Source organism: Camponotus vicinus, unplaced genomic scaffold (genome assembly GCF_025532165.1).
Source record: "Camponotus vicinus isolate PSW18456_S1 unplaced genomic scaffold, iyCamVici1.0 SCAF_8, whole genome shotgun sequence".
NCBI classification, from domain to species: Eukaryota; Metazoa; Arthropoda; class Insecta; order Hymenoptera; family Formicidae; genus Camponotus; species Camponotus vicinus.
The window spans coordinates 1449724-1472755 of NW_028141980.1; the positions used below are offsets into that span (position 1 = coordinate 1449724).

General features: G+C 37.4%; 2 protein-coding genes across 2 annotated transcripts; one reads left to right on the top strand and one right to left on the bottom strand.

The window, feature by feature from the left end:
* Window positions 1–7286: 7286 nt before the first annotated feature.
* LOC145976250 (uncharacterized) lies at window positions 7287–11663 on the top strand. The gene is made up of 3 exons (XM_083107320.1): window positions 7287–7379; window positions 11148–11240; window positions 11362–11663. Exons 1-3 carry the CDS (start codon window positions 7307–7309, stop codon window positions 11661–11663), a joined length of 468 nt encoding a protein of 155 aa, XP_082963446.1. The 5' UTR covers window positions 7287–7306.
* Window positions 11664–13034: 1371 nt separating this feature from the next.
* Window positions 13035–14920, bottom strand: LOC145976251 (uncharacterized). Its single transcript, XM_083107321.1, has 3 exons — window positions 14517–14920; window positions 14015–14236; window positions 13035–13878 (listed from the first exon to the last, which is right to left on the bottom strand). The coding sequence occupies exons 1-3, from the start codon at window positions 14825–14827 to the stop codon at window positions 13035–13037; spliced, it is 1377 nt and encodes a 458-aa protein (XP_082963447.1). The 5' UTR covers window positions 14828–14920.
* Window positions 14921–23032: the final 8112 nt, after the last annotated feature.

Consider the following 23032-nt stretch of genomic DNA (forward strand, 5'->3'; position numbering starts at 1 on the left):
TTGCATCCAACTAATATAATTTTTAAATATTATAGAAAATAATGAAAAAGTTTGCCATTGTCGTCGATGAAAACAATGAGAAAAGGGTGGTACCCTCCAATTGGTTACATGATGATTTAAACGCATTATACTAGCCTTCAGATGAATTTATCGACATTAAAAAAGCTATAATCAATCGCGAGGAGCCTGACTCTAACTGGGATGAGTATCCAATTAAAAAATTAATAAAATTTAACGGTAATTATCTAATTTATAAAATAAGAATCGATTAGGAAATTTTTATTTTTTTATATATAATTATTTCTTTTGTATTGAACCTTAGATTTTAGGTAGTTCTGTAGCAAATAAAAAACCAATATAATAACTTGAAATTGAAATATTGTTACGCGCGCGCCCGAGTCGTTACGGCCCTGCCGTTGTCCGGATCCCGTTGACAAGAAGGATGTTGATAAACAACGATTGTCAGCCGAGTCGTTTCCCAGCTGTCAAGCTGTGCAGACGCGTTTTACATTCGGTGTTGTATTTCCGTGTGAAATCTTGTTACATTCTGTGTTCCCCTGTGTTCATTAAAGTTCTTGTGTTCTTTTATAAATACGTGTTCTTATTTACGAGTGCACGAGCGTGAGCGCGAGCGAGTACGCGGGTGCCGAGCCTTGTGTCGCGCGCGATCGATAGATATCGTTCCGCGGACGCAACATTTTGGGTGCTCGTCCGGGATAAACGGACACGCAGTGATTTTGTGCGATGGCAACGTTAGCTGCGAAGAGGAGAAGGCGCGAGCAATGCGAGCCGCCGTCGGAATCAAGAGCGACGGAATCGGCGGCGTCGGAATCGGCAGCAACGGAGTCGACGACTTTACAGACCGTGTTGCTCGAGATGCGGCGAATGCGCGAGGAGCAAGCACGACGAGAAGAGGAAATCGCCGCAATGCTTCGCCGGCATGATGAGCTGCAGCTTTTGCGGGGGAGCCGGTCTCAGCCTTCACAACAGCTAAGTTGCTCCAATATTTAAAAATGCGGCTAAATCGCACGCGGTCAAATCCGCACGCGTAATTTGTTTTTAAAAAAAAGTTATTTTGAAAAATGTTTCCTTTAAAAAAAATTCTTTTAAAAAGAATGTACTGATGTGTGTAAAATTAAGGCGGGCTCGGATGTATTTTGAATAGGGGATAATTCTTTCATTAGAATGCCTGGATGGCAATATTCGTGACTTCCGGTGTTTGTTTTAATAATGGTTGTGTTGGTTCCAATTATTTCTTTGAGCGAATTGTAATCGATAGAATAATCCTCGAAGTATTGTGGGAGGGACTCCCAAGTTATTTTGATTAGGGAATGGCTCTACATCCGAGGCCCGAGGGGAGAGAGTTATGGATGGAAAAGTTTAGTGCTTGTTACTCGTTTTATTGTTTTTGTTGTAACGGAAAGAAATTTTGGAGACGTTTCGGAGTGGTCTACTGTGACAAAGATTTGAAGAGGAGATCTTAATAGAAGACTGCCTCGCCCACGGTTTTTGAGCCGTGGTTTTCCCGTGGGCCAGAGGGCGAATGCCGAGGCAGGGACTTGGGGAGTCCTTTTAGGACGATGGGTCCACGGTGGATACTCCCCTCTTGTCCGAAGAAAGGCACGGGAAGATAAGGACAGGAAAAAAGACTTGCGCCGGGCACGAGGAAGATGACTGGAAAGGGAGGCTGCCCTGGAGACGATTCTTGAGGGTCTGGCCAACTCTCTGAAAGGAATCGATTGGGAGTCTGCCCAGTGGATTGGGGCCTGGTCGGAGCGATGCTCGGTAACCTGGAGCAACAGCTCAGGGAGAGCAGGATATCGTTCGGGGTCCCTGGAAGTCCACGAAGATTGGTCATCGAGCCCCTTGCTGATTGTCGGGACGACAATCTTGAAGAGGAGGGGCAGTGTTACGCGCGCGCCCGAGTCGTTACGGCCCTGCCGTTGTCCGGATTTCGTTGACAAGAAGGATGTTGATAAACAACGATTGTCAGCCGAGTCGTTTCCCAGCTGTCAAGCTGCGCGGACGCGTTTTACATTCGGTGTTGTATTTCCGTGTGAAATCTTGTTACATTCTGTGTTCCCCTGTGTGCATTAAAGTTCTTGTGTTCTTTTATAAATACGTGTTCTTATTTACGAGTGCGCGAGCGTGAGCGCGAGCGAGTACGCGGGTGCCGATCCTTGTGTCGCGCGCGATCGATAGATATTGTTCCGCGGACGCAACATTTAGAAGAAAGAGTCATTACATATTTCAGTCGTGTACTAAATAAGGCTGAGAGAAATTATTGCGTTACTCGTCGGGAGCTCTTGGCGATAATCGATTCTATTAAATTTTTCCGACATTATCTTTTGGGACGGAAGTTTTTGATCCGTACGGTTTTTCTTAAGTGGTTAATGTCTTTTAGGGATTTAGAAGGTCAATTGGCACGATGGCTGGAGAGGCTCCAAGAATATGAATTTGAGATCATATATCGCAAAGGACTGGTTCATGAGAATGCCGATGGTTTGTCCAGACGGCAGTGCGAATTACTTGGTTGTGAATATTGCGCTAAGGTAGAAAAGAAAAATATGGTGAGATCAAGAAAATCAGTTGCACGTATTATTCTGGTTGGGGAGACTCTTCAGGAATGGCAGAAGGAGCAGAAAGAAGACCCTAGCATCTCCTTAAGGGGGGAAGACCCTCCAGACAACAGGTTTTTCAATAATTTTTTACAAAAAACTGAGAGTATTTATTACATTGAATGAAATTACATATTGACATTGATGTTCAAATGTATACACACAAATTTTTTTATAAGAAAAAAAAACAAAATGGCGGCGCTACAGCTGCTCAAACTTGGCTCCTTCAATTTGCGCTGTGGAATGCCCAGCCCCTTGTAGTCAACTGAAATCAACCAATCAAAAGTTTTTCATTAAAATAAGTTATTTCGCTTTGTATGTACCTATTTTTAACGAAAAAAAAAAATGAAAATTTGAACACAAAAAGAAAAAAATTACACTTTTTTTTTTATAAACAAATTGTTAAAAACAATATTTTTAGTAATAATTATTACTAAAAATATTGTTTTTAACAATTTAATTCTTTTCTTTTTGTGTTCAAATTTTCATTTTTTTTTTTTCGTTAAAAATAGGTACATACAAAGCAAAATAACTTATTTTAATGAAAAACTTTTGATTGGTTGATTTCAGTTGACTACAAGGGGCTGGGCATTCCACAGCGCAAATTGAAGGAGCCAAGTTTGAGCAGCTGTAGCGCCGCCATTTTGTTTTCTTTTCTTATAAAAAAATTTGTGTGTATACATTTGAACATCAATGTCAATATGTAATTTCATTCAATGTAATAAATACTCTCAGTTTTTTGTAAAAAATTATTGAAAAACCTGTTGTCTGGAGGGTCTTCCCCCCTTAATTTATCGTGGCAAAGAAACGGGAGTGCGCCCATCACATTCAGAAATACCCGCTGGAGATGTATCCGCTCGGATTTATTGGTCTTATTGGGATGCCCTAAGTTTAAAAGATGGAGTTCTTTATAGGAAATGGGAAGCGCCGAGTCTTAAGTCAAGCATCTTTCAACTTATTGTTCCTCGAAACCGTATTAACCAAATTTTGGAGGAGGCGCATGATTCTCCTACTGGAAGGCATTTTGAAATCAATAAAACTCTGGAAAAGATCCGTAAGCGGTTTTATTGGGCCACTTGTAAACAGGATGTGGAGCAATGGTGCAAATCCTGTAAAATTTGTGTATCCGAAAAAGGTCCGTTGGGGAGAGGGAAGTCGCCATTACAAATCTATAACGTTGGGGCCCCATTCGAGAGGTTACAAATGGATATCCTCGGCCCTCTTCCAACTACTACTTCCAGGAATAGATACCTTCTTGTCGTCGTTGACTGTTTCACCAAATGGGTGGAAGCTTTTCCTTTGAGGAATATTAAGGCAAAAACGGTGGCGAAAGTTTTCGTTAATCAAGTTATCTCTAGACACGGAGTCCCCTTGGAAGTTCATACGGATCAAGGGAAAAATTTCGAGTCCAAATTGTTTGCGGAGCTGATGAATCTACTCGGTATTAGGAAGACGAGAACAACTGCTTTACATCCTCAGTCGGATGGACAGGTTGAGCGACAGCATCAAACCATTATTAATTATTTGGCGAAGTATATTTCTGAGAATCAGAAAGATCGGGATCGTTGGATTCCCATGTTCTTATTAGCCTATAGATCCTCTAAACACGAGATTACTGGTGTGACTCCTGCAGAACTGTGCTTTGCCCGAGATCTTAAACTGCCCCTGGATCTTTTATTAAGAAGTCCCCCAGAAAATGGATCTCAGTCGGTCGGAGGTTTTGTTAGAAATTTGAAGGAGAAACTAGAGAGGATCCATTCCAATGTTAGAGAGCAAATGAAAATAAAATCTTCGCGAATAAAGTCCTGGTACGATCGGAAAGCCAGGCAAACACTTTTTCAGGAAGGGGAAAAAGTATGGTTTTATAATCTTCGAAGAATGAAGGGAAAGGCCCCTAAATTGCAGAGCAATTGGGAAGGTCCTTTCTTGATAGTGAGGAAGTTAAATGACGTAGTTTATTGCATTCAAAGATCTCCAACACACAAGAAGAAAATTGTGCACGCGGATAGGTTAGCTTCTTTTTCCGAAAGATGTTAAATAGTCCTTGTTGATTAGAGCTAGTTGAATAGTCCGGAGCCCGATAGTTTAAGGAATTGAGTTTAAATTGCTTTGTTTTCTGCGCAAAATTATTTTATTCTTTAGAGAAGTTTGCGGAAGCTGACTGAACCGAAACACCTACGAAACTAGTGTAACGCTGAGCCTGAAGACTGCCTCGCCCACGGTTTTTGAGCCGTGGTTTTCCCGTGGGCCGGAGGGCGAATGCCGAGGCACGGACTTGGGGAGTCCTTTTGGGAGGGTCCCGTTAGCGCACCAATCCGATAGCACACGAAAAATGAACACAATTCCCGATAGCCCACGTCCCGATAGCACACAAGGTTCCACATGGGTTTGCAACGGGGTGGGGGGGGGGGGGGTTCAATCTGTGCGTGTACTTTCTCATTGGTGTGCTATCGGGATGGTGCGCGATTTACTTTGTGTGCTATCGGGACGTGGGCTATCGGGACGTGGGCTATCAGGAATTGTGTTCATTTTTCGTGTGCTATCGGGTTGGTGCGCTATCGCACCGTGCGCTAACGGATCCCGCTCAGTCCTTTTAGGACGATGGGTCCACGGTGGATACCCCCCTCTTGTCCGAAGAAAGGCACGGGAAGATAAGGACAGGAAAAAAGACTTGCGCCGGGCACGAGGAAGATGACTTGAATGGGAGGCTGCCCTGGAGTCGATTCTTGAGGGTCTGGCCAACTCTCTGGAAGAAATCGATTGGGAAACTGCCCAGTGGATTGGGGCCTGGTCGGAGCGATGCTTGGTAACCTGGAGCAACAGCTCAGGGAGAGCAGGATATCGTTCGGGGTCCCTGGAAGTCCACGAAGATTGGTCATCGAGCCCCTTGCTGATTGTCGGGACGACAATCTTGAAGAGGAGGGGCAGTGTTACGCGCGCGCCCGAGTCGTTACGGCCCTGCCGTTGTCCGGATCCCGTTGACAAGAAGGATGTTGATAAACAACGATTGTCAGCCGAGTCGTTTCCCAGCTGTCAAGCTGCGCGGACGCGTTTTACATTCGGTGTTGTATTTCCGTGTGAAATCTTGTTACATTCCGTGTTCCCCTGTGTTCATTAAAGTTCTTGTGTTCTTTTATAAATACGAGTTCTTATTTACGAGTGCGCGAGCGTGAGCGCGAGCGAGTACGCGGGTGCCGATCCTTGTGTCGCGCGCGATTGATAGATATCGTTCCGCGGACGCAACAATATGTTTTAAATAATGCAAAAATATACTTCTGTGCTAAATTGGGGGGAGGATTATCGATTGAAAGCAAGAGAAAAATTAATTTGAGAATCGGATTTTTCGTAACTTTTATCACATAGTTTTATGGCGACATCACTATGTAGCTTTATTTATTTAAACAACAAACACATTTATATGCAAAATTTTTTGATAAAAAAATGAAGTGCATATTTTTGATATTGTAAGGAATCAAAATCTATGTTAAAAGTCGTTGATTTACGAAGGTTTAGAAAACATATATAATATCAAACAAACTTCAAACAAAATGTAACCGAAAATGCCTATATGAAAAATTTTCTTTCGATCAAAAATCTCAAATTACTATAAAATTCAAATTTTATTCTGTAACTATTATATCAATATGACATCGAAGGTTTTATTAATTAATTTATGCATTTTTAGATAAAAAAATTTATAAAAAGTTTGTAGGCCTCGCAAGGCACCCGCGAAATGCGGCCCTTTGTTAAAGAACCTTCTTATAATGTTTGTACGATTTCTAATCATGATGATACTTTTTCGAGTTTAAATCGGATGTTTTTATTGAATGTTACGGAAAAAAATATTAAGGAGCCTATATAGAATTACATACTTATTGATATTTAAGTATTTTTCGTTTTTTATTCAATTTTTAATATTTATTAAATATCGCAATCATCCACTGTTCATTAATAAGTCATTGCGAAAAGAAGATGACCAAAACTATTATTAAAAATTAAAAATTAAATTGAAATAACGAAAAATTCGACGTAGAAATCTGTAATCGGGTCCGATATCCCCTTAATTACGTTGCAATTTTTTAAACAAAAAACAAATACTATTAGTTATTTTTACATTCTTTCTTAAAATTTATAAATATTTCAGCGAAAACAGGAAATTCAATTCGTATAACGTGTAAACGCATAAACAATACGACAAAATTTATATTGTTAATTACAACATAATTTAGTTATTAATTAAGTTTAAAATTATATAGGCCACATATTTGATTACTAAAATTTCATTTTTTGACGTTTTCACATTTTCACACTTACATAATTATGAAAGCATTTATTATCAATCATTAAATCGCACCATAATTAATAACTAAAATGTTAATAATAACTTCGATTTATTTGAATTCTGAGTATTATATAACTTAATTGTATTATAATTTCGCAGACCTCTACACTGAAGCTGTAAAAGAAATGAATATACATCAAATAGAAGACATGAGCGACCCAAGTGACGCAGAAAAATGAAAAAGAAGTCGGAATAAACGCTGGAAAAAAGTATCAACCGACTTTATTACTGAATATCCAACTTCAAAAAAATACAAATAGATATTCCTATTAGTTTTGATGAAAGTAATACTGATAATGATGATGCTACTGAAAGCAATTTTATGATTAAAAGATATTCGTCATTGATGACCCCTCCATCTACTCTGAATGTTCAGCAAAAGAAAGCTGCATCCAGCTTAATAAAATCGGTTGATACTCGTAAGTCTTCTTAATTTTTCTCAGCTGTTATGAGGCAAAAAGAAATTTGGACCATCCCTGCAAAAAATAACCGATTAAAACCGATTTAATTTTAATCGGTATAAATCGTTTTTAATCGAGTCAATTGGCATGCCCAATTATGTGTTAATTGGTTGTAACGATGCATCCCGATGCATCGTTCCGAATTCCCGGCAGAACACCAGCCGGAAGCTGCCGCCCGGCAGAACACCCACCGGGCAGAGGCAGGGGCGCGGTACGCCCACCTTTTTAATCGTTTAATTACGGCCCAGAGCCGTTAAGAGCTCAAAACAGCCGAACACCGCCGATCATAGCCGACGTGGCCCGAACCGCCGACCGGCGAAAACCCGCGTTCGGCGCGCAACCCGAACCCCTCCGAACGGGCCCGACCGCACCGTTTCCGAAAAACCGTTCGGAAGGGGTTACGCCGCCGCGCGCGCCGACGCGAGCAATTAGCCGGTGTATAAAAAGGCCACGTTTCGGCACCTTATTACCATTTTCCTGATCCGCTCTAAGCAGTACGCTTCAGCAGCAAAATCCAGGAAATCCTACCGAGCACAAATTACCGAGGACAAAAGGTGGAGCGAGCTCCGTCTTAGCCGAGTGATCTCGATTCCGACGTACGAGTGCATCCGCCTAATCCGCAGCTGGACCATTACGGAAGGTGGAGCTCTGAGCCGCCCCGAGTCGAGTGTTCTCGACCCAGCTGCACCGCGTATTCCATCCTTCGCGACGCGATCCTATTTCGCGCATTAAATTACCACCGAGCGCACCGCGCAGTAAATTTGTCATGGACGACTTCCGCGCGATTTGCCGTCGGATAGTCGGAGTCGGGATCAGAGTTCGGTGGGCGGTCGAAATAAACGAGAGCGTATGTAAATGAGGAAAACAAAAGAATGATAGTTTATTAAATGTTACACTGTTGTTCGTGTCGCGTGGATATAATAGGCGAGCGCGAACTACTCGTTGATTCGTTCGCCTGCAATCAGTTTCGGTTCGCGAGATGTGCGGCTTTAAGTCGCGTTCTGATATATCTCGCCACGCGTTCGCACGATATGATACTTGTATACCGCGCGTGTTTACAATTCACCGCAGTCAATGACCGTTTGACGTAGCGCGTGTCTCGGCGGTTTTTGTCGCGCGTCTGGGCGATAGGTCTAGCCCCGTTTTTACGCGTATCGTAGCGTCGTTTTCGCGGAAATGTTTTTATGTTTCCCGGTTTCGGATGGAATGTTCTCGGGAACGCCGTGCCGACGAGAATTCTCGTCCGAGGTAGCTCTCCTCTCTACCTCGAGTTAGATGCACCGGCGGTCAGATGTTAGACCGATATCGAGATCTCTCGATCGAACCGGAGTGCACTCTGATTCGGTTTCTCTCGGTCGGAAGAATGCTCAGATGGAAGGAGCCTATGTCAAGAATCAAGAGTGTTCGATGGAGGAAGAGTTCTCTCTACCTCCGGATCTTGAAAGCTGGCTAATTCTTTGGAGCGGTCTAGGTTTCGGATCGTTTCACTTGCGTGAGCGGATAGGAAAAAAAGGTGCTTAATTCGCCGAATGCGGCCTTTTTATACCGGCTAATTACCCGCGTCGGCGCGCGGCGGTATTACCCCTTCCGAACGGGTTTCGGAAAAACGGTACGGTCGGGCCCGTTCGGGGGGGTTCGGGAAGTGCGTCGAACGCGAGTTTTCGCCGGTCGGCGGTTCGTGCCGCATCGGCGACGCTCGGTTCTTTTCGGCTAATTTAGCCTAACGGCTTAAAGCCGTTTATGCGGTACGTGTTTAAAACGTTTAAAAAATGTGGGCGCACCGCGCCCCTGCCTCTGCCCGGCGGGTGTTCTGCCGGGCGGCAGCTTCCGGCGGATCGCATGCTGGGAAAACGATACATCTCAAGGGGGTAAACGGGGTGCATCGTTACAAATTATCACGGCCTCCGCCGCCGTCGTCAAAGCGCAACGCGCATACAATTATCGCGGCTTCCGCCGCCGCGTATATCAACCGCACCGAGCGCATAAGCGCATCCGAATATCGCGGCCTCCGCCGCCGCGTATTTTGTTAAGAAGCGCATTCATTTATCGCGGCCTCCGCCGCCGCCGTCCAAGCGCATATATTGGTCACGGCCTCCGCCGCCGCCGTCGTTTAAGCGCATCGCGTATTTCTGTATCACGGCATCCGCCGCTGTTATTAAAGTGCACCGATTATAACAGACCGAACGCGGACTTTAAATCGTAGCGTCGGGAAATAAATAATTCCGCGAAAGCGACCGTCGATTCCGAGAACCCGAGGATTCTAGGAACATCGGGATTCCTCGCGGAAAAAGCACCGCAAAAACACGCGCTGTCTCGCGCGTCGTAAACACGAACAGGTGTTCGAAATCGAGACCGGAATTAAATTCGAAACTGCATTTGTTATCACGTCAATAATCGGCCAGGACAATTAATAGCCGCGCGCGCGCGCGCGCCCCCCCCCCCCACACACACTGTACATTTATACGATCACAATAAATACGTCCAATCAACCACATCGCGTATTTTCTTTCCACGAACCTTGCACCGGCGATCTATCCGCGCTGCGAAAAACGCTCGAAAATACGACGTTACATTGATTTTAATCGGAACCAGTTTAAATACATAATTAACCGATTTTGGATAATTGGAAGAAATCGATTCTAATCGTTTGTAAATATAATTGTATCGGATTCGCATGTATATTCAAACAAATATTTTCTTTGACTTAATAAGGACATTTGTTATATCTAAAAATGTGTTTAACAATGTATTTTGTAGTAAATGAATTATGTATTTTCCTAATGAAATAAGTATATTTTAATAGATAAACCGATAAATAATAGATGTAAACCGATTAAAAAACCCAATTAATCGGTTTGAATACGGCTTTTAATCCGCGACTTTCGTATTAAAAGCAATTGGCACAATTAAAAACTATTTAAACCGATTAAAATCGCTTTGTTCGTTGTTTATAATCAGTATTAATCGGTTTTGTACTAATCGTACCAAATACGAAAAGTACGAATTAAAAAACCTTATTTAAAACGATTTCTTTTTTCAATCGGTTCTAATCGGTAATTTTTAGCAAGAATATTACAAAATTGAAAATGATTTATTTCATAAGTTTCATTTCATAACTATATTGATTTTGCAAATTTGCAGACTCATTATGCAAATAAGTCGATTTTTTTGTGAATGTCTGGAGTAGACAATAGGTCTGAACGGGATATATTAGAAATGTAAAACAAATATAAATATAATATAAGAACGGCGATTGCTCAATCGATAGATTGCCGAATTCCGAATCTATAAAAATCGAGTCCGGTATGTATCAAAACTAATACTGCGGCCGTTTACACGATCTTTTTATGTCGATGTAGTAACGCTAAGCTTTTTCGCCAAACGACTTTGAGTTACTACATCGATGTAATAACTCATCGTAAAAGAGCGTTTACACGGCATCTAACGTCAGTGTTATAACATCAATGTTAGAACTTCGGCATAAATCAAGTCGTGTAAACGTAGTCATTGTCAAACCACTGTATGTTTATAAGTGTCTGATAATATCAAAGCCTAAGTGTTTCGGATTTCACCTAATTATAAATTATAAGTTCTGTCGCGAATTAGCAAGTCGAAAGGTAGCAAAAAAGTCGACATAAAATCATATTCTAAGAAGAAATTTAAATATAAAACAATTTGTTATAAAATTGTTGTATTTCAATTTAATTTTGTTATAATAATTTACAGCACAAGAACGCGAACTCCCGCAGGAAATTGAAAATGTCAGTAGTATTGACATAAATAGTATCGACTGTAAGAAACTGTTACTTCAAATTTTAGGTAAATTAACATTGTTTTAAAATCAGTACAATAAATAAGCATACGTTTTAACTTCAATTTTTCAATTTAACAAATAATGTGCAGTTTAGAGAAATTAAATACATCAAATTATTTTATATAGCAATACAAAAAAAGACGCTACAAACAGTGCATGCGTTATCATTAAAGATAGAAAATGTGCAAAAACAATTATCGAAAGTTGAGCAAAGAAGAACGTCAGATATCGAGTCTATCCGTATGTCAAATGAGCAGCTCAAGCTTATTAAGGAATATTTTCCCATAGATAAGAAAGAAGAAAATCCTATAAAAACAATTGATGTCGTCGAAGACAAACTATCGGACAAAAAGTTTTTAAAAACTGTAGTAAGTTTTTATACGTATTTATTGTTTCATCACTGCTCTAGCAGAAATTCGTCTACATAAGAAATGGATTTATATTTAGTAAACAGCTGTGAAAAAAATAGTTGATTTCTTAGTTCTCATGAACGACTTTTTGGCACATGACTGAACACATAATAGAATAAGTATAACCTGAAGTTTTTTGAGACAAAGTCAATATAACAATTTCAATTTTTCGTCTTAAAAGTAATCTACAAAACTTATTAGATATAACTTGATATAGAAACATAAATACGTAAAATAAAGAGCTCACTGCTCTCCGCTTTGTAAAATATTCAATTATCCTATAAAGTTTCAAGTCCATATTTAATGCGTTTACAAAAATAACATGTAAACAAAATTTTAAGAAATTAAGTTAAATAATAATTAATTAATAATTAATTAGTATTTTAGATTAACATTTTGAATACGTATATAACTTTCAATGTTTATGTACTAATAATTACAATGATTTCAAATTGAAATTAAAATAATTAAAAAAATAAAATTAATTAATTATTAATATTAATATTAATTAATTATTAAAATTAATAACTAATAATAATAATAATAATTAATGTAATTCTTACTAATAATAATAGTAATAGTAATAATAATAATAATCATTTATTAATTATTACTATTATTTATTAATTTTAATAATTAAATATTAAAATTAATATTAATAATTAATGTAATTTATTTTTTTTAATTATTTTAATTTTAATTTCACATCATTTTAATTATTAATAAATAGATATTGAGTTATATATGTATTCAAAATACTATTTTCCTTCATGTACCTGCATTGAACTATACACAACACAAGGTAATCGACGAATTATATCGTAAAGAGAGTGTGGATTTTTCTACGATGTATTTTGTTGTAGCAGGTTTCTCGACTTTCGTCCGGACGGCTTGGGTTCAACTCTCGATGCCATCGCTTACTTTTACATTTATTCCCAATCTTTCACCCCATTACATAATTTTATTTTTAAAAATATTTTGGATTTTTATATTTGCTGATTATTCCACTACTTTTTCAATTTTGTATTCAATAATTAATTTAGAATCATAATGCAGATTAAAAGTAAATAAGAGATAAAGTATGAGGCTCGTGAATGTGCTATATTTTCATATAATAAAATTTTGTAAATTTTAAATAATAAAATTTTATACTAAAAATATTCTTTTCTGAAAATAACAATCAGTCTAACGTAGAAAGATAAAACTAATGTTTTGAATATTGAAAGGCAGGTTTCCCATTAGTTTGGTACATCTTTGTGAAGATATTTTTATAATTATTTGTGGTCTTGTAAACGTATGTTCACCTATTTTAAACGACGATAAGTTTCCTGTGTAAAAATCAATTTTTACTTACTACAAATAAATTGATACAAATGTTTGAAACAAGAATCATTTATTATTTTTTTCGAACGTACATACAAAATGCAGCATTTGCTGGAAATAAACACGTTTTAAGGTATATATTAAATCAGTCACATATTCTTTGTCAAACGGAACAGGAATAACTAAAAAAGTATTGTCGGAAGATGCAAAAATCATGAAATCAGTGACTTGAACATTTATTATAGTCGTGCATATTTGAACTTGCGCGTAGTACATGTGGCGTTTTTTTAAAGTACAATTTTCATCGAGATATTTTAACTTCGGAACCACATCGTCAATGTTATGATCTTTTCCATGAAAAGGACATTTTATTTCAATTAATTTTAATACATTTTCATTTTCGTCCAAAATAACACCATCTGGCGAACATGCCAACCACGGATTATCATTAGAAACTACCAAGCCACATTGGTGCACTTTCAGTTGATAACGATTCTGATATACTTCGCGAGCAATTGGTTCGTTTTGTATTCCGTGTTGTACATATTTATTGGAGTGTTCTTTTGGAAAAAAATAATTTAAACTTTTCCTTTCCCAGTTGGGTTTCTTATTATTCGCGTATGTGTACAACTCATAACACCGGGAACTTGTGATTCTAAATTTACGCTCTTCTTTCCATGTGGCAAATGATCTTACACTATCTATGCAAATCTGTCTGTAATCTCCACGTAGTCTATGTGTTGTGCTTTGACAGCACTCTTTAAGGGTCCCTACATCTAATTTTGATAGATTTTTCATCAATTCTGAAGTATTTGCCCGGCTTATAATTACGTCTATATTATTCGTGCAATCGTGGGAAACACTGTTATCAGTGTCTGTATGCAGTTCTATTGCATCATGTCTTCCACACCTAATTAAACAGTCATGATTGATTGAAATTCATTTGCATATACATTTTTACTGTAAATTCATTCGTATAATCAAATGTATAAAAATAAATTAATAAAAAAATTGTGTACAATGATAACAATTCTAGACCAACTTACAAATGCTTTTTGATTGCACTTGATGAGAGTGAAAGCCAATTTTGATTAATCTCCTCCTTTTCTTCCGCAGATACATTAACAACATTTGCTTTTATTGTTTGCATGCAAGGGTGATCCAGTAAAGGCATCGGTTCATACTGTTGCAATGCTTCTTTGGTTTTCTTTTTCCAGGAACACTCGACATCAGTGCATGACAGTTCGTCAAGCTTTGAAAGTTCGACCCTTAAAATATAAAAAGAAATGAAACATTGGAATAGAAAAAACTTAATTATGCATTAATTAATTTTCTTAGAATAATTTTTTAAATTGCATGCGAATTGACAGTTATATATGCAAAAAACTGATTATATTTTAAAACTTTCTGTTCATTGAGGTTAGAAAAAATATTAGTTGTCAAAGTCATAAGTATACTATAAACTTTACTTACATTACATGTATATCATACAAAAGCTTATTATTATAAAAAATTATGGGATTCAACTTACATAAAAAACATACATACCTTTGACAAAACATGAGTGCTGCGATAACATGTTTACATCGTCCGCTGTTTCCTGCTTTGCAGGAGCAGCGCATTTTAACGATTTCTTCATTCGTTGAGATGCTTCCTTCAATTTTGTGAGGAATTCCACTTTTCAAGCTAGATGTTTGCAAACACCTTGCAATTAATTGTATTGTTCCTTCTTTGCCTTGCGGTAAACGACCACAAGATATGAGATGTCCAGCTTGTAATAATTTCTCTCCTTCCACGATATTCCGAGATGACCAAGTTGAGTCTGCATATCTGCAGATTTCTAACAATGTTAGAAACATGATTCACTTTCACTACACTGATTTATGATTTTTTTTACAATTTTATCGACAAAACTGAGTGAGCACACATATGTTCCGCGTGTTTACGAGCCGGCTCAGTTCCGCCATATTGAACAGCTGACGTCATCATGCCCGTTCCCAATCAGACATTGTCTGCCGGCGCGCGGCGAAACGTGAAAATGGCGTTGGCGGTAACCACGGGTAGCAAAGCGCTGTCCATCCCCTCGCCGCGAGCCGGCAGGCAATGTCTGACACGTATATACAGGGTGTGTCATTTTAAATGATGCAGCTGAATATCTCTTAAAGTAAAAGAGATTGGGAAAAATGTTTCAGACAATAGTTTTATGGTTCCGAGGGGAGTAGAAGTTGGTCATATCAATTTAATTATAGGTGGCGCCACTTTCGAGATTTCTGCATGACGGCCATTTTTTTAAATGGCAATCGATTTTTTTGTTCTAGTGAATGTTGTAGCTGGCATTGAGACGAATATAACGGTTCTTTATTTTTTGAAATTGGATCATTTTTCACTGAGTTACAGTGTTCCAAAGTTAATAATTAAAGTAAAAAGCTTCCACCCCCACACAGTGTGCGTATTTCGTGATTCCAAACCGCCCTTCACCTCTCTCTCTCTCTCTTTCTCTCTCTCTGTGTGCGTGTGTGTTGTTTCTATCCGTTATTTGGACTGATTCTGTTTGATGGTCAACCAGCTCCAGACTACTTGACACGCATTTTCCCATGTTTAGCATTACCCAGGATGAACAACATGGACGTGGCGGGGTTTTCATCCCTTTGGGGTGCTTGATTTACGTGAGTTCCCTTGCCTCTCACGATTCGGGGTGCTTGATTTTGTGATGCTGAAAATGAATCTGGCCGCAGAATTTCCCCAGCACGTCAAATTTTTGAATAATTTGTAGTTGAATGGCCCGAAAATCGCTATTTTGGCCAATTTCATGAATTTATTTTGGGGAAACCAAATTTTTTGAAATATTTCTGCCAATGGCATCGTATAGTACTCACTTTCACCTTTCAAATCCACTTTCGATTACCGCCGCACGATTTCTTTTGGCTGAGATATACAGGGTGATTCAAAATAACCCCTGTGTCCCTGAAATGACATATTCTTGAATCAATTCTAAGACGATTTTTCCTTCGGCAAAATTTCGTCCGAAGCTTAGTTTTTGAATTATTAAAGGAAGTAGTTAACGTATGACGGGTCGAATACAAGAGGCAGGCAAGGGTGGCGCGATTCACCGTCAGACGCGGGAGCTTACGCGGGGCGCCTGCTGCGATCAGCTGATCGCTATACACATACAGACACACATGCGAACACATACATTCTCTCTCTGTCTGCTGTCTGTCTGTCTGTCTGTCTCTCTCTCTCTCTCTCTCTCTCTCTCTCTCTCTCTCTCTCTCTCATTCGCTCACTCACCTGTAAATTTTTTTTTTTTTTTTTTTTACGAGAGAGGGGAAAATGCATTTTATGCATACCCACCGGTCGATCCAGTGAGTTATGTGGGACTCGAGTACCAAGTCGAATTACCAACTCGGTACTCCCTACCCACTAAAAACCCCTCTCTTTTCACGAATTTCCTTTAACACACTGTCCCTCTGACTTCCCGAGATCTGTTTTCACATAACGTCAAAAAATAGTTATTATTACCTTGTTCGATGACTTTTGATGTATTGCTGTAATTGCTTGAAGGAGAAATGAATTTTCCGATAGATCGTACGTTCTCAAATTTAACGTAGATATCACGTTGCAAAAGACAAGAAATCCACACTAAATTATTAACTGAAAGTTTTTCTTCTTTCATGAACTGTATTCTTTTATTAAACTTTAACGTAATCACATTTATTTACTCACTCGATGAGACGAGAAATTTACTAATGACTCTATCACTAATCACTATTAATCACTGTCGAATAATAATTGTTAGCGATTAAAAATCACTCGATGAAAGAAACACGCGCGGACATGTTACTACACGACGCGACGACGCGACAATGCGACGATAATTACGACTCGGCGACTGCAAGCAGTTTTTTGTCATGGTAGGTTGCGATAGGTTAAGGTACTACTGGCGCTATCGAACGCGATCATGTGTTCGATTGAAGAATGCGGTAAACATAATAAACATTTAACATGTTAATATTATTATTATGTTAAATGTTTATTATGTTTACCGCATTCTTCAATCGAACACATGATCGCATTCGATAGCGCCAGTAGTACCTTAACCTACCGCAACCTACCATGACAAAAAACTGCTTGCAGTCGCCGAGTCGTAATTATCGTCGCATTGTCGCGTCGTCGCGTCGTGTAGTAACGTGTCCGCGCGTGTTTCTTTCATCGAGTGATTTTTAATCGCCAACAATTATTATTCGACAGTGATTAATAGTGATTAGTGATACAGTCATTAGTAAATTTCTCGTCTCATCGAGTGAGTAAATAAATGTGATTACGTTAAAGTTTAATAAAAGAATACAGTTCATGAAAGAAGAAAAACTTTCAGTTAATAATTTAGTGTGGATTTCTTGTCTTTTGCAACGTGATATCTACGTTAAATTTGAGAACGTACGATCTATCGGAAAATTCATTTCTCCTTCAAGCAATTACAGCAATACATCAAAAGTCATCGAACAAGGTAATAATAACTATTTTTTGACGTTATGTGAAAACAGATCTCGGGAAGTCAGAGGGACAGTGTGTTAAAGGAAATTCGTGAAAAGAGAGGGGTTTTTAGTGGGTAGGGAGTACCGAGTTGGTAATTCGACTTGGTACTCGAGGCCCACATAACTCACTGGATCGACCGGTGGGTATGCATAAAATGCATTTTCCCCTCTCTCGTAAAAAAAAAAAAAAAAAAATTTACAGGTGAGTGAGCGAATGAGAGAGAGAGAGAGAGAGACAGACAGACAGACAGACAGAGAGAGAATGTATGTGTTCGCATGTGTGTCTGTATGTGTATAGCGATCAGCTGATCGCAGCAGGCGCCCCGCGTAAGCTCCCGCGTCTGACGGTGAATCGCGCCACCCTTGCCTGCTTCTTGTATTCGACCCATCATACGTTAACTACTTCCTTTAATAATTCAAAAACTAAGCTTCGGACGAAATTTTGCCGAAGGAAAAATCGTCTTAGAATTGATTCAAGAATATGTAATTTCAGGGACACAGGGGTTATTTTGAATCACCCTGTATAAGTATGAAGTTATAAGAAAATTTACGTAAAAGAAAATTTACGTAGATATCAATATAGTAGATCGATCATCTTGAAATTTGAAAAGATTAACATATGTCAAATTCGGTTGCCCAAAAAAGTATTGTAAAGAAATATCTAATGTAGTTGTCACACATTTTGATAAATTTTTCTAAATTTTATGCCTTTTTATTGTGATTCTATTCGCCATATTGGATGCGCTATTTTTAATTTCAAAAGGTGACAAAAGGTATTTAAAAATGTATGTTTTTACTCTAATTTTAATTCGTAGTGAGATAGAGAGGTGGCACGGTTGATTTAGAATGGCTTATTGGATCCCTGTGCATGACCAGTCTTATAATTTATATATATGAGCGAAAAAAATCGTACGGCGGTAATCGAAAGTGGATTTGAAAGGTAAAAGTGAGTACTATACGATGTCATTGGCAGAAATATTTCAAAAAATTTGGTTTTCCCACAATAAATTCATGAAATTGGCCAAAATAGCGATTTTTGAGCTATTCAACTACAAATTACTCAAAAACCTGACGTGCTGGGGAAATTCTGCGGTCAGATTCGTTTTCAGCGTCACAAAATCTATTAGATTCACCTACTCTGCTTTTTGTAACCAACAAAAGCTCAAATTTCGCAGGCCTGTATTATTTGACATATAGGATTAATTATTATTCCTGCCACTACTTCAAGATGTCTTAACTCCAACCTCCAACTCAAGTAACTATACGGATGCTTAGAACGAATCTTATTGGTAAATTATTTTTGTTTCTTAGATTCACTCGCAATTAATGAGAGAATGTATAGACAAAATAATATTGTTTTTCCGCTTTTTATTAATAGAATAAATAATGATAATTATATGTTCTAAACCTTCCTTGGTTAATAAAAAACTGATGTGCAAAAGATGACACCGACTATGTTATTGTTATCGAGAATAGCGAGAGTAAGAACCGTCTTTTGCCAACCGTAGATTAGGAGCAGTCGGGAGTAAAAAGAGACAATCACAACTAAATATAAATAATATAACGTCAATGAATAATATAGTAGAATATTATATTGGTCCTGTGGACATAAATTGTATTCATTGTAATGCAAAAAATATTTCGTTGTTGAAAAAATATCTAATAAAGGAAATTCATTTCATGATTGTTGTAATCATGGTTCAGTATATTTGCAACCAATGCCTGATTTACCTGAATTTATTCAAATTTTATTAGAATATTATTTGATCGCACGTAAAATCGAACAATTTTTTTCAACATATTCGTAGTTATAATAGCTCATTTTCATTTGCATCATTTAATGCTAATTTGATTAATTTTCAAAATCGGAGATCTGGTCCATGTTGTTTTAAAATACAAGAACAGATTTATTATCAAATTAATACACCATTGTATGCTGCACAAAATGAAAGTCCAACTTATGGTCAGCTTTTTATTGTTGATTCAAATGAAGCAATACATTATCGTTTTAATCAAAATTTAGATTTAGATTTTGAAATTGTTCAAAATTTTGAATATATAATGCAAGACTAATGTATTTGCTCATTCTTATCAAATGATGAGTGAGGAGTTAAAAAATCAACAACAATTAGAAATGGAATCTGATGAAAAATTACCGGAATTACAATTATTATTTACTTTAAAACCTATATGGTATGGATCGACGTCGATATAATGCTCAAAGAACTAATGAAGTTGCTGCTGTTTTTCATACAACTGCTGGAGAAATTCCAGAATCATATGTTATAATACATAATAAAAATACTAAAACGTTACAAAAAGTTAGTATGATGGATCTCAATGTACTATGGACATATCCATTGTTCTATTCGTATGATACTCAAGGATGGTATCGTCATTTAACAAAATTAAATAGTAATAGACGAATAACCAGGGGACAATATATTAAATATCGCATGGCCATTTGTGATGAATTTAATGTTTTTATATTAGGTCGTCGTTTTTTCAACAGTGGATCGTTGATAATTATGTAAAAATTGAAAAAGATAGAATTGATTGCAAAGAATCATCAAAAAGAATCACGTACTAAAACATCAAGCTTAAGAGATTACATACAAACATGGCGAATAACTTAAAAGCTTAAGAGATTACATACAACATGGCGAATAACTTAAATGGACGTATTGAAAAAATGATTATACTTCCTTCTACGTTTACTGGGTCATCACGTAATATGTTACAAAATTATCAAGATGCAATGGCAATTGTTAATAAATTTAGTAAACCAAATCTTTTTATTACCATGACTTATTACCATGACTTGTAACCCAAAATGGCGTGAAATTGAAGAAAATCTCTTGCCTGGTCAACAAGCTTGTGATAGGACATTTGTGCTCATGTTTTTAACATTAAAAAAAGATTATTTAATTGATTTGATTGTAAAACAAAAGTTTTTTTGTGAATTAGCATTTGTATATGTTATTGAGTTTCAAAAACGCGGATTACCATATGTTCATATATTGATTATATTAAAATATAATTTTAAAATAACAATACCACAGATTGTTGATAAATATATTTCTGCTGAAATTCCTGATCCCTCTGAGAATCTTATTTTACATGATATAATTTTATGAGACATATGATTCTCATGGACCTTATGGTGATTGGTGTTTGATAGATGGATGGTGTTCGAAACATTATCCGAAACCTTATCTCAAAGAAACTAGAATGGATGAAAATGTTTATCCTTATTATCGGCAACGAGATAATGGTAAATATTTTGAACGTCCTGGTAAATATGTAATTGATAATCGTTATGTTGTTCCATATTGTCCTACTTTATCAATTATATTTAATTGTCATATTAATGTTGAAGTATTAAATCAGTTAAATATTTGTATAAATATATTTATAAAGGACATGATGCTGCTGCTATAACTATTGAACCAATAACACAAAATGTGATTATTGATCATGATGAGATACATAATTATATTGAAGCTCGTTATGTTGGACCTGTGGAAGCTACCTGGCTAGTATTCTTGGTAAAAAGTTACAAGATAAAAGTCATGCTATAGTGCGTTTGCCAGTTCACCTTCCTAATGAACAAAGTATCATAATTGAAAATTGTTCGGAATTTGAGATATTGAAAATAATTTAATGTCTCGCGTAATATTTAGTACGCCGTATTAAAGTTTAAGAGTCCTAAATTCTGGACATTTCGTCGCGCTGAGAAAAACGTAAACAACGAGCTCCTAACGTTAGGACGTTCTTGGGCGAGTAGAGTCTCTCGCGCTGCCAGTGTGCGTGATTCCCCGCTCGTCTTCACTTCCCGCGGACTTCCGAAATCGCACAAATTATCGTTCAAAGTCAGTCAGTCTTGTTACAGCAGTCTGTCTTGCTACAACCACGCAAACGATCAGTTCTTTCAACCACAAATATTGCGCTAGTGTTCGCGTCTTCCGTGTGATTCACGGCGACATTAGAAAATATATAATTGTCTTGATTTAGAGAGAATAATTCTACCTGTGCCAGCCCTATCCGTTTCCCACACGAATTCATTTGACCGACGAATAAAAAATTATATTAAATTTGGTCTCGCGCAAATCGAAGGGCGCGATCAAAAATGAATCTACTGAAAACGCAATGATTACTGCTTTAAATCAAGTTACTACGTTAATAGATTATTTTTCGTTAAACTCACATGATGAAAAAGCAAGACAATATTTATATTATTACGCGCGCGCCCGAGTCGTTGCGGCCCTGCTGTTGTCCGGATCCCGTGGTCAATTGTTTATAAACAACGAGAGTCAGCTGACAAGTAACACTACTCAAGTGCCATTCGTCGATATTCTTGAAACTTTGCACACACGTAGTACATCGAAAAACATTAAACACGTGTTTTTTTATTTTGGCTAACAAGGCGTTTTAAGGTTAGAAAACGCATTCGAAAGTTTAACACCATTTAGCACAATGCTAACTAACGCTACTCATGAGTGTCATTCTCTTACAGCTTTTACGACATTTCTCTATCATAATTTCATTGTCTGCGTGTTTTTGAGATCGCTAATGACGATTTTGACATCAGTTATATCAATGTAGAGGCTGATGAAAAATGGCAAATTTAATAGTAGTCTTACGAAGGATGTCAAAATGTGACTGGGCAAATATCGGTGGGCAAACTTCTTAACACCCTTCTTTCAAATGACGGAAACAATAAGCAAATCACGAAATTTTAAGAAATTGAACCTTATGAAGACAGGATTATTAGGTCTTTTTAATGTTTCCAATTATACAATCTGACATATAGTAATCAGAACAGCCGATGGTAACTTATATGTTCAAGTTTCGTCTAACATGCTTACGATACCACAATTTGCACATATATTGTCAAAATGAATTATATTTTTACCGCATTTCATTATCATTATTGCAACTTTTGCTAATACCATTCATAACGAATAAGGTTTCATCAATCGTTTTTAAAGGTTAAAATCAGGGAGCAATACGACAGGCTTCTGATTACAATAAGTTATATTCACGAAGTATTATCTTTTTTCATTGCGTATTTTCGAACTACAATTGATAACAATTAGTTTTTCATCGGCCGTTTTCACAGCACGGCTTTAATATTTTCTACATTGTGTATCTCTTTGAATACAATTTACAACAAATAGGTTTTCATCAGCTGTTTCCACGTCTACTATTTGTTATTAATTGTAATAACGTTAAGTACTATTCTTTCTCTGCGTTTTTCTCGAAAAAATTCATCAAAACATGTCTATGAATCCAAAAAATATTCTTCGTTAACTAACACATAGTTTCAGTGATTCGCAATATGATGTTGAATCGATTGTGACAGAAGATGAAAGATCATTTGCAGCTTATTTGGAAGATCTCATTAAATCTTCTGTTGGTTCCAACGTGTTCACTGAAACTTACGAAACATTGTGTTATAATGATGACAGCGTAATACCTGATGCTGTTGAAGTCGATGACGATTTTGAAGATGACTTTGAATGTGTTATT